General features: G+C 33.3%; 3 protein-coding genes across 4 annotated transcripts; 2 read left to right on the top strand and 1 right to left on the bottom strand.

Moving 5' to 3' along the window:
• Nucleotides 1-604: 604 nt before the first annotated feature.
• Nucleotides 605-2,315, top strand: LOC105636938 (transcription factor bHLH53). The gene is made up of 3 exons (XM_012220348.4): nt 605-687; nt 894-1,659; nt 1,879-2,315. Exons 2-3 carry the CDS (start codon nt 916-918, stop codon nt 2,080-2,082), a joined length of 948 nt encoding a protein of 315 aa, XP_012075738.1. The 5' UTR covers nt 605-687; nt 894-915; the 3' UTR covers nt 2,083-2,315.
• Nucleotides 2,316-3,219: 904 nt separating this feature from the next.
• On the top strand, nt 3,220-5,277 carry LOC105636939 (Leucine-rich repeat protein kinase family protein). Its single transcript, XM_012220349.4, is given in 3 exon segments — nt 3,220-4,564; nt 4,785-5,115; nt 5,117-5,277. Coding segments are annotated over 3 exon segments (1,584 nt in total). The 5' UTR covers nt 3,220-3,336; the 3' UTR covers nt 5,142-5,277.
• A 241-nt stretch (nt 5,278-5,518) lies between these two features.
• LOC105636784 (alpha amino-terminal protein methyltransferase) lies at nt 5,519-12,559 on the bottom strand. 2 transcript variants are annotated; one of them, XM_012220127.4, is made up of 8 exons: nt 12,294-12,557; nt 12,046-12,190; nt 11,423-11,481; nt 10,442-10,561; nt 8,950-9,051; nt 8,298-8,352; nt 6,936-7,033; nt 5,519-5,918 (listed from the first exon to the last, which is right to left on the bottom strand). In XM_012220127.4, exons 1-8 carry the CDS (start codon nt 12,534-12,536, stop codon nt 5,793-5,795), a joined length of 948 nt encoding a protein of 315 aa, XP_012075517.1. In that variant the 5' UTR covers nt 12,537-12,557; the 3' UTR covers nt 5,519-5,792. The 2 variants fall into 2 exon arrangements, with proteins under 2 accessions (XP_012075517.1, XP_020536072.1); XM_020680413.3 differs by lacking the exon at nt 5,519-5,918 and adding an exon at nt 5,925-6,211 and having other exon boundaries at nt 12,294-12,559.
• Between the last annotated feature and the right edge of the window lie 373 nt (nt 12,560-12,932).

Genomic DNA, 12,932 nt, shown 5'->3' with positions numbered 1-12,932 from the left:
TTCAATATATAATATATGCTTTTGGCGTATTGTTAACATGGTATTTTTCAAAAAATTAATTTATTTTTTGGAATATTGGGGAAAAGGGATTTGAATATGTTGTCAGGCTGTATGTACACTTATTACTAGGCTATAGCAAAATCAATTTAATTGTTATGCATGTGTGTGGCAAATTTTACTTTCAATTAAAAAAATCTTATTAATTTTATCAACAAATTGATTATTAACGTTTTAAAACTTTTATGGGAATTTATTACTATATTGACGTATGATATATATGTAGTTAGGAGAAACGAGTAACCGCAAGAAGAACGTTATGAGCACGAAAAATGGCGGCAGCCGCCACGCCATGCATGCAGTAATTAACTCCAAAAAGAAACCGTTTTTAGAATAAATAGGAAACCCTAGCTCAAAAACATATTTCTTTTAGTGCCCAATTAATTCGGAGAGTTTGTTACTCTTTCACCTGCTGCCCAATCAATCATCACCCTCAAATCTCTCCCTGAAAATCCTAACTACCCACTTCTCCACCCCTCCCTCTCTCTCTCTCTCTCTCTTATATTAACATTTAGCAGTCATTTGTTAGTACATGTGTACGGTAGTTTTGATAAGGTTGTTATTTAGTGACCTTAAGTCTACTGTTCTTCAACAAACAAATTGGACAGTGAATCTTTCTTCTCTTTACAGGTATCTTTTCTTTTATGTCTTATGATTCTGTTCCGTTCTTGATTTTGTCTTAGACTTTTTTTAAAGATTTTATTTGTTAATTGTCTTATATTTTTTTATTTTAAAGCTTTATTTCTTAGCTACTTTAGCTTTATTAGAGTATATTTTTTTTATCATTTGAGCTTACAATTTCTGAATTCTAGTTTAATTTTCATTTCTTTTTCCAGTTTTTCATTTCAGATTCCATACATGACTTTGAGTTTTTATTCAGAGTTCGGGTCCTTTTACCCACAAACCCAACAAGAAATTGCAACGGAACATCAGCTTTTTGCTTGCTACGACAGTAATTTCACCTTTTCAGATAATTCCTCGATCAGCAGTTTATATGAATTTGATGATCATAACAATGAGCTCCTTTACTCATCAGATAGCTACACCAATCTTCTTCCTTACTTTTCTTCTCCTTCAGATTCTGTAATTTCCCTCTCACCTGATATTGTTCCTCTTCAAGATTTTCAAGATTCCTATCACCTATCGCACTACCAAAAACGACAATTTGAAGAATCCTACCACCAGTTGTACTACCCAAAACGACAGAAGAGCTTAGACCAGTGCCATTCAACTGTCTCACCTAGTTTCTTTGACGGGTATGTCTCAAATCCCGATTTGGCAGTAGTACTACCGGAGTTCTCGCCCGAAATTCCAGTAGCATCGTTAGAACTGCCAAAATTTGAGGCTCCAGCTTCAGCGACTTTTAATGTAGGTAGAAGCGATACTGATGAGAGTAATGTGAAGAAACCGAGCGTGTCTGCACAGAGCATTGCGGCGCGCGAGAGGAGAAGGAAGATAACACAGAAGACTCAAGAGCTTGGAAAGTTGATTCCAGCAGGGAATAAAATGAATACTGCTGAAATGCTTCAATCTGCTTTTAAGTATGTCAAGTTCTTGCAAGCTCAAGTCAAAGTCCTTCAACATATGGAATCAATACAAAAGGTTAGTTAATTAATTAATTAATTTCTTTTTCAATTTTCAGAGAGAGTAATGTTCTAAATACGTTATGAAATAATAAGATACGACCCGAATTTCTTGCACGGTTTATTGTGGATTTATAATATGATATGAATCATCTCACATCATAGGATCTTATTTGCGAGATCTATATATTAATTTACGTCTAATCTTTTACCCACATATCGTCAATTGTTAATGCAGGAAAGGAAGGAGGATTTGCAAACACATGATCAACTACAAATTCTTCTTACATCTTCAACAATTCAAGAGAAGTTGTGCTCACAAGAGAAATGTTTGGTGCCAAGAGAGGTTCTTGAAACCATAGCAAATGATCAAGAATTAATTCAATCAACACCGTCCATTATCGATGAGATCGACCAGTTGCTGATGGGAACCAATGGCTGACATGAATTTGTATATAAAGAAATTTTTGTTCAGTCAAGAGGGCTCATTTTTGTTGTTCTGATAAGTAGAGGCTTTGTTGTGTTTTAATTAGCCACGTGTTAATTAGGTGCTAATTGTCAATTGTTGTTATTTTTCCCTAATTTTAGCTAGTTGCTAATCTAATCTATTTCTTGTAAATTTCTTATTTAGCAAGGAAAGGATAGATTTCCATTTTTAAATTGTAATTTGTTGTTATTACATGAATAATTGTCTATATATGATAAGTCTTTCCCTTAATTTCTTTATTGATGAAATGCAAATCCTTCACATATATTAAGTACATGTTTTGTATTAAATTGTTTGGTTTTAGATTGTTAAGTTTGGTGTTTTGATGTGTTTTGATTTCACTAATTTAATTTCTTATTTCAGTTTAAAATATATTAAGTTTTTCGTAGATATATATTAATAAAATAATCATAATTTACCGATAAAAAAAATCGCGTGTAAACTAATTTCCAAATAGTCAAACCCTAACCATTTTTTTTTTGTGGAAAACATTTTCACATAAATGATGAACTCTAAATTATTTTTTATTTTTAAACCGTGACCACAAATAAGTGTCATATATATATTTTAAAAATAATAATTTTTCTATTTTTACTTTTACAACAATTAATATCTATCTAAAAATTAGTAAAGCAGCTAATATTGTGTCCAGCAATTCAAGAATATTTATACTCACAAGTTTTTGCTTCCAATACAACAATATATTCCCAAGATTAATTTCAATTGGAAATTCTAAATGGTAATTATAATTTTTTTTTTTTTAGAAAATTTATTACAAACTTGAATATGCACGATGATAATGACAAATAAATTAATGGATTGTGGATATATATAATGAATTAAATCATTACTCTTGATAACATAATGAACTTCAAGAATCAAATCTTGATTAATAAAGTGAGAATTAACAAATAAGCTAATCCTTAGAATTATTTCAATTACTTTAATTAATACATATTTCATATTTGATGCTAATTGTGATAATATTTTAAATTATTTTAATTGCAAATTAATTTCATAAAATTATCAAATTTCACCCTCAATAAATAACTGCCAAAAACCATCTAATTTGAACGTGTAAACATGGATTAATTAATACCCTTAAAAAGAAAAAGGAAAAGATGAATTAATTATAATTTGTAACTACCACATAAAATTTTCAAATTCCAACTGCTTTCATTTGAACACCTTTACTCAAAGTACTCATCCATGGCTTCCATTTCTGTTATTAGTCTCCTTTTGATCACAGTTTCTGCATCTCTCGCTGCAACTGTTGTTGAAGATCTTGCAAACTTAAAACCCCCACCAGATTTCAACACCACAATATCCAACAATTGTCTCCACAACCCACTTCTTAGATACTGCAATTCTTCTTCTCCTTTTGACTTGGATGGAATTTTCAGGTCCACCATTGTTGCTAGTCATCTCTGCAACGAATCGAAAAACCCTAATTGCATTGAATCATTCCCTAAAATAGACTTAAGAAACCGCCCAAAGATTGTACCTTTATACTTATCTTACAATTTCTTTTGGAAATACTGCCCTTTAACCATTTTATCAATTGATTTATCAAATAATTCCTTAAAGGGTAATTTTCCAACAGATGTTTTGTTATGTACCCAGATTCAGTCTCTTGATCTGAGTCTTAATGCACTAACAGGAGATGTTCCTGTAAAGAGTTTCTCTTCTCTTTCTAATCTCACATTTCTGAATCTTTCTTACAATTATTTCTCAGAAACTAAAATATCAGATTCTCAGTTCTTCAGGAAGTTTAATGCTTCAAGTTTCTATCATTCCGGTCTTCTTCCAAGTCAAAGAAACTATAAACTCAAGGCTATATTTTTATTATTAGGGTTTCCAATATTTGTGATCATAATAGTAATCTGTTTTGGTTGGTTATGTTTTATAAGACCAGATTATTTACCAACCCCGCTACAAAAAAACCACAAATTTACACCAGCAATGTTAAATGCTGCAACTAATCGATTTTCCAGGAAAAACTTGGTGGTGAAGAGTGAAGGAATTGATATATATAAAGGAAAACCGCGAAATGGAACTGAAGTGAGGGTAGAAATTTACAAGGGAAATAGTTCCAGGGAAGATCGCCAGAGATTTGTTAAAGAATGCAAGGTTCTTGCCCAATTATATCATAAGAACTTGGTTCAAGTATTTGGATGGTGTAATGACAGGAAAATGAGGGCAATTGTTGCAGAATGGACAGAAGGAGAGAATGTTGAGATGTGGCTATTAGGGTCAGTTCCTCCATGGAAGGAAAGGTTAAAAGTGTTAATGGGAGTTGTGGAGGGAATGTCTTATTTGCAGGAACAATGGCCTCAAGTCGGGTATGATTTAAGAACTAGTAGTGTGCTTCTGTCTAATAATTTAGAGCCACTCATTTCAAGATTTAAAGTCGGAGTTCAAAACAGTAGCATCAAACGTATGTTTGCTTACTTCTTGCCAATTTATTTATTCTTTGTTAATTTATAAACTCTTAAGATAATTAGCACTTTCTTTTTTTTTTTTTTTTTTTGCCAATTTCATATGGTGGGTACACTTGAAAATTAATTTATCAAAATTTAGGGTGCACTTGAAAATTCACAGTTTTGGGACGCTTTTTGTTATTAAGGCAAATAAGCTAATTTGCTCGATATTTACAGACATTTACAAGTTTGGAGTTTTTCTACTGGAAATGATAACAAACAGGAGGCCTGAACAAGATTTTGAGAGGGGTCACGCTGGTTTTATAGAGTATATCAGAATGAATTATCCTGGAAATTGGCGCAATTTGATCGATGCAAGAATGAAATTATCAGAAAATATGGTTGATCAAGCTAAACATGGAATCGGTCTGGGATTGATCTGCACTGATCAATCAAACAGTAAATATCCGAGCTTGAATCAGATATTCAATATGTTAACCACAGTCTACAACTCTTGCCCGGTTAAGGCATCCGAGAATCGGAGCAGAACTCATGGAGATGGAGACAGGACATAAACGTTCCATGTCTAGATAAGCTCACATTATACCACTTAAAATTTCAATTCTTGCACATGCTGTAAGTAGAACTTAATTCTTTCTTTTTAACATTAGAGACTCTTGTAAGGAAATGTATCCTTTGAATGTCGAGTCTCATATTCAGTTAGCTGCTATACGGTTGTTCTCTCATGCGTTAACTGAATTAGGCATTGCATTCTTTAGTTTTTACTGAATCAACTTACACAAAAACCAGCTCAAGGAAAACTCAGTAGCAAAATAAGAGACATCATCAAAACCCAGCCATACATTCCATAGGAAAATCAACAGACCTATTTCTCACATAACCACAATATACTTCTGCAGAATCTTGCATTGTTAGTATTTCAGGAAAAAAACTTAGAAATGGAGTTGAGCTTTGGACGAAAAACAAGATTACAGCATAAAAAAGACAAGTCATTTGCTTGTACAACATTGCTTTTCACATGTAAGTTATTTTACGCAAATCAAATTACCACACAATTCAGCCACATGCAATGCATTCCCATTCCTTTTTATCAAACCATAAATTTAGCAAAATACAGGTTTCTATGTACCTCTATATGGCCGCCACATCATGTATATTTGCTTTTCAACTGGGAAATTAAAGCAGCTTTTACATCAAAATCTTGGAATCTTCGGATGCTATTTTTCATTTGATTACACCAGGCTTATTTGCCTGTGTTTTCGATCTTGTCTTACTGATTTTCTTTGGCACATCTGTTGTTAAAGCATACATCTTTACAACAAATAGCTCCTTGGGAAATCCCCTTTGTTCCTGTTATCAAAATATGGTAAAAGCAAATAAACATGATAATTCAGAAATTGCTTCTCGATGCGTTCCCTGCAGTACAACCAGCAGGTGACACTTAACATTCTTCTGTTGCACTGCTGGTTTTTCCTTTTTGTCTTTTACCTATGAGGGTCCCAGCTAAAGATAACTTCCCCACTATAGCACTTCTACTCCAACCCCCCATCAACTAATCGTTTTTCTATATAATAAACAATCCCATAATTGGTAGATATTGCCTCTTTGAAAGTAGAGTGATCAAACTGACACGTACCCTTACCCTACAATTCAAGGACTTCCATAAAAATCCATAAATCAAATTACTTCTACAATGCACTTATAAGTAATTATTTCATCCAGTACTGTAATAATGCACTCATAAAAAAATTACTCAATCCATAATTGCCTTTGATGTGTTAACCATTTCAATGATGAAAAACACTATGGCCAGCAGCAGATTTTTTTCAAAAAGGAAAAGTACTATGGTAAGAAGCATATTCCTTTTTTTACATTTGGGTAAAATGCCAACTCCAGTTGTTGCTGAAGTTCATTTTAAGTCGTCCTAGTGGCATAATAAAAATTGCTCAGAGTACCTACTAAAAGCAATGTATAATCCAAGGTTCAAGATAATACATCCTAAAGCTTGTATTTCTGACTATCATATTGCATTATACCAGTCAAACTGTTCTAGTTCCAAATGAACAGCATAACATGCCATAGATAGCTTGTTCATCTATGTCATACTATTTATTCACACACACAAACTCTTATATATGATGATGATGATGATGATAGTGGTGGTGGTGGTGATGATGATGATAATGATGATGCCCAATTTGTAATTAATAAGAATCTAGAAGAATGGAGGATAATCCTGAACAAGGTGGAACAGAAAAGCACCGACAAATTATCGAGTTAATTTTTTTTTTTGTGTGCGCTCACATATATTATGCAAGTAAAAGAAAATTGTCATCTATTTGAGGTAAAAGTGTGGGAGGAGTTAACCTTTGATTTATAAAGATGCAATCCACATTGACTAAAAAGCTTCTGGAAGTATACATCTGACCTGGTGATGCTTCGATCTTCTTTGTCCAATAAAAATCCTGCAAACATGCAGTATTAGTTCAGAAATAATTGTTTCACCCCCACAACACTGAAAGTTGATCTGTTCCACTACCAGATTCCAAACTATCTTGACCGAAAACAAAACAACAAGTGAAGAGCAAGTGAATTGAGCACAAACACAACACCAAGTTTATCGAATATTTCCCAGAATTCCAAGTGTTAGATTATCACTATGAAACCAAGTAACCACAGCGTAAAGTTGGTCTGTCTCTCAAGAGAAGAATGGGCCAATGTTCAATCATTTCAAAATAAATGGTATCTATAGGCAATTCTCATTTAACCCTAGCAAGAGCCGCACCACAAGACATGAATTCGCTATCTTTATAATCAAAAAGTCATTCCAATTTGAATCAAAGATATCTATATAAAACTGTTGGCAGCAATTATCAACAATTTAAACAATTCACACATTGTATCTGCAATAGCTTTTGTATTGATGAGTACTAGTCATATAATGTTGTATTTTTACATGTACCAAGTTTGTCATCTCCATAATTTAAGGATCTCATTCAAGCTACTGATTTCAGGATCTGCAATATTGAGGATTCCATGATTTCCTATTTAAATAATTCCAAGAGAAGACCAAGCAAGTTTCTTCCATCTTTCCATTAGTTTCTATACCTTTCTAATCTTTTTGGCATGTGTATATCATTCCAACTTGGAAAAGTCTACTTTTCAATATAGTTACATGAAAAGAAGACATGAATAACTTTCCTGGTGAATTTAAATGAGGTGTGTTTAATTACAATCATTACCATCCAAGTGATAGGTCAAAATCCTCACTCTTCTCTTGACCAACTTATTTCTAAGGTACTTCATTTAATCTAGTCATAGAATATAGCAATTACTCTTCTAATTTTCCTTGCAAACCTTCCTTCTCCTTTCATTACAATTATCATCTGACTATTGCAATGTCCTACATGAGCACATTAAACACTTCGTTTAGGCCTTCTCCCACCCCAATTCGCCATTCTATTTCTTCACTGGACAGTCCACATATAAAACAATGGATCATAATAGTATGTGTACATGTGCATATGTGTGTGTATTATGAAATAGCATTTTCTTTGAGTTTGAAAAGTGAAAATTTCTACAACAAAAAAGAAATTCTGCTTGAGAAAGTAACCATGAAAGATAAGTTCCACCAATTGAGGCTCAAACTGAAGGTAGCCAAGTAAAGCACTTCATGGATGAAAACTTAAGCATAACAAATGGTAGTTTGCAAGAAGAAAAGCATAGTACCACTTCGTGCAGTGTTCTCCTTCAGGACAAAAAAACCACCAGGTTTGAGGCCAACCTGCAAAATCATTGAAATTAAAGAAATGGCAGTACATTTTCCAGAAACACTCATTAGGGACCTCTTACAATCTAAAAATGCAAGAATAAGGACATAATTAGACTGTTTAGCCTCTGATAAATCACTCCAACCTGATGATCACTTAGAAGTGACACGAGAATAATAGCCAGCTTCTCGAGGGCACATAATATTTCACCAAGAATGGCTTTCTTAGAAGAAGTGCTAATTCTCAGAGTTCAACCTTCTTGCTCATGGCATTTGCATATAGAATTTTCTAGCCAAAGCTCATCCACCATTGAAGAGAGGTAAAGGAAAAGAAAAAAAAGGCTGAATGGATTCACTAAGAAAATGCAATTACTAATGTATTAAACATTGCAAGAGTTGAATAGAATTAGAAGAACTGGAACTATAAGAAGCTGCAGGAGCATTGGGCACTAGTAAACAAACTTTCACTTGATATTTCATTTTTCTCAAGAAGAAGACAATGAAGCATAAATGTTCTAGGTTATAGGACTTTCTTGAAATAATTCCCACGAAATATTTTATGCTATAAAAAAAATTTATGCATTAAAATATTAGGGAAATGCTGATTTTTACCTTTGCTCTCTTGAAAAATGAAACAAAATCATCATCCGTAAGGTGCCCAATACACCACTGAACCCAGATAACATCATATCTTCCAGCTTCTGGGGTGAATTCCTGAAAGCAAATGCAAGTGAACTTCCAAGAAAGCCAAAAACTAGCTTGCTATAAGTACATGATCAAGAAATGGATAATTGAAGCCATAATTCTACTCAGTTGGTTACTAAAATATATTTGAATTGCAGAGGAACCATAAAGGCCGGACATCTAAAAAAAATGTATTCCACTTGCATTGAAAAAACAAATAAGAAAAAAAAATTAATTGAAAACTTGATATAAGATTACATAAGGATCACCCTTAGCCACAATCTACGGTTGGCCTACAATATTAAACTCTTATCGGTGGTTGGAATGGAATTTAAGCCTTCAACTCAAATTCTACATTTTAAGGTGAACCAGTAGAATCAAAACTAATAACTTAAACCAATTACATAACTAGAAGACCTGTACAACAATTGACATGAGAAGATAAAAGCGCTCCACTTCAGCAAATATCCAAATGTTAAAGGCCCTCGATCTATGAGTGGACTATATCATTGGAGTTCAACCCTTTCAAATATTCTTCTTGCTTATCCTCCGCAAACACAACATATTTAACATGATGATAAAGGGTTCAAGTCTTCATATTACTAAAGTACTCTTTATATAACAGCACAGGAGACTTTTGAAATCGTTTAAAGACTCCAAGGAATAAGAAATCATCAATAGTTCCTCGCTATAAGATGACCCAGTTCTTAAATGTATCCTCTGTAGTTACCTTGTCCTTTACTACTAGTATTAGATGAGCAGCAGCAAAGCCAGAGTATAAATTTAAGGGGGGCAAACTCTTAACTAACAAAAGTCAAGGGGGGCAATGGCTAAAGCAATCAAACAAAATCTGTAGCTGCATTTGTAATTTCCTTTTCCTTTTTGAAGATAGAGAGAGAGAGAGAGAGAGAGAGAGAGAGAAGGAGGGCAATAGCTCCCCTTCTCTTCTATGTAGCTTTGCCAGTGTAGAGCCAGCTTGGAAATGCAATGTGACAGTAACACTTCTAATCAATGTACAAATCTAGAAAAGGGAAAAATTGGGGAAAATTGAATCTGACTAGAGTAGAGACAGCAGCCCTTGTTCTCCTTATTCTTCTTCCTTCCCCCTTTTGGGTTCGAAAGTTTGTTCTACTCTTGTTTGCTATCATCGTACTGTTCAGATCTGATGGGTGATTTTGAATGAGAAGAAGTCAAATTTTCTATATCCAAAAGTTAGATTTGGATTTATTAATTAATTCCAGTTCTTCTACAAAAAGAATAAAGACTCCCCAGGCGTCAATTGTTCTTCATTCCCATCATTTTATGTACTGTTGTCATGTGGATTTTACTATTAATTAAGCGCATAACTGTGTGTTCCCAAATTCATGAATGCATGAACAAGTTTATTTTATGCATATAAATTACTCTCAAAGAAAATTGCCTGAAGTGGGGTGCAAAAGAAATTAGTGGCCTTGTGTGTATCTGATGCCATATGATTGTCATGGACCAAACTTTCGCGGGCAGCATCCAGAAAATGTGAGACTGGCTCAAGAAGATCAACCTGGAAAATTTGAGAAAGAAAGACAGACTGAGAGAGAGAAGGTAAATATAAAAAGGATGACATGTGTGCAACAGTTAGTAATTTATGGTAAAAGCCACTGTTATTAGAATCTCACGATCCGCGATTCAAATTGTACAATTCCATTCAATTCTCATGCTGAACAAATCGAATCTTATGGGTGAATCGGAATTGAGCACAAATCGTGTTTGAGTCGATTCTCATGCCCGTTGATTCTCATACCAAACAAAAAAAGTAAAAAAGTCAATATAGAGGAAGAAGAGCAAGAGGATATAGTTATATTAGAAAGATGAAGATGATGAAGAGCTTGAATTTGGAAACAATAATGAATGAATATGGATTTGGATAGGAAATTTAATGGCTTGATAGTTTTACTTTGGTTTTTTTTTTTAAATTTTAACTAAATAGTTTGATATGTTGAACTTGGAAACTAAACAAGTCATTAGGTTCACTTTCATTTTGTGTTTAGTACATGATTTGGAATTGAAATTTATATAAATACATTATCTACAAGTAATTTTTTAGTACCTTTTGATAAAATTAATGGGAAATATCTCTATAAATGTATATGTATTATTTTTAATTAATTTTGAAAATTTATTCTTACAATTCGGTTTAATCTCAATTCTCAATTCTAAAAGTAAAAATTCCAACTCTCGATCCTAATCTTGATTTGACAACTATGGTAAAAGCTTATAACAAAATATGCAGCATTAATAACACATAGAAGAACTGTAAACTCTTAAAATTTGAAGTCAAATTCAATTTTTTATGAGATAGAAGCACCATACTTGGGCTATATTCTTGAATATAAAGGTAAGTTAAAGTTAAAAGAGACCTTACCTCATTAAAGTACCTTATGAGAAGATTCTTAGTCACTCTTCCAATGCCTGAACCACAATCTGCATCAATTTTGATTTTAGTTTACCAATAAAATTGCAAACTGCCATCAAACCAAAATTTAGCATGTCAAACTCTGTATATCCATTTATTGAGCCTGAAATCAGGCTTAAAAGTTCTTTGTTTTTTCAAACAAACCAGCTCAATTTTAGTTATTTACTGAGGTGGGCTTTAGTAGAGTGCTCATACCTAGTTCAGCTTTCAATTACATGTGCTATAAAGTATCAACATGAAAGTACATAAAAGATTTAATATCCTCAATCAGTGATTGAATTTTTAAGAATCAAATGATCAGGAGGAGCATATTAGCGTTCTAACAGTTAGATGTAACTTTGAGAGTTATTCTGTTTGCCACAACAAGAACACTGACACAAAAGGATAAAACTACAGCATGAAACTCTAATGCTTTGAGTCACTCTACTTACATTAACTAATAAAACTCAATCATGCCTACAGATTTCAACCATCCAAAGAAAAATTAACTAAACTCGATAATAAGAATTATTATTAAGAAAAAACTGAATTTACATATGTATATATTTTATACACAGAGAAAAATAGAGTACCAAGAGCAACAAGATGCCGGCCAATTCCACCATCTACAAATAGTTCAGAGAAAAGCGTCTGCAAAAAAGCTTCACTACTCTTCACATCAACATCATTCACACACCCATAACCACCCAACACTCCGTCCACCGATGCCTCCACTCCCTTTTCTCCCACCAAAAAAACAAGCAAACAAATAAAAAACTCAAATTCGTTTTCTATCTCATACACTAATAATTCAACAAAAAAGTTTCAAACTTTTACGTACTTCCCAGTAGCCAACACCGTCACGATACCACTGGTTCTTCTTGTTATCGTCGCCCGTGTGTTCTCTCCACATTTCGTCTGCATTCTTGAATTCTCGGCCATCGGAATCGAACCCAGCGACCTCCATGTCAAACGCTCTTGAGGGAAAATAAGGGCTGAGTCTTGTGGAACTAGGAAGACAGGAGACAGGGAAGGGTAAGGGAAAGACTCCAACTTTGGAGGAAACGACAAGCCGCGGCAGCATATATTTGCATATCTATCGAGCTCCATGAGAATTCAGAACCTAAAAGCTACCGATCGGTATTGCAACGTCGAAAAACTCCTGAAACTAAACGACAGCGTTTTGAACTGAAAATTTAAATAATTTAGACGAACACGATTTGTTAATTTTTGAAGGAAAAAAAAACCAAAAACTAAAACCAAAACAAATGCCTTCCAAGTTGTTCTACTTATTTAATTTAAAATAAATTCCATTATTAACTTTAAAATTTTAATTTAGAGAAAAATATAATTGCACCCTATCTTTTGTAAAAACACTATTTCACTCTTGTATTTTTTAAAATTAACTGTTACACCTCGTATTTTAAATATATTAAATTATATTAATCTTTCGGCCAATTTTTATAATTTTACAGTACAA

The sequence above is a fragment of the Jatropha curcas genome, chromosome 10, assembly GCF_041381405.1.
Source record: "Jatropha curcas cultivar XTBG-Jc1 chromosome 10, XTBG_Jcur_1.0, whole genome shotgun sequence".
NCBI lineage: Eukaryota > Viridiplantae > Streptophyta > Magnoliopsida > Malpighiales > Euphorbiaceae > Jatropha > Jatropha curcas.
This window is presented reverse-complemented; position numbering and strand designations above follow the sequence as displayed.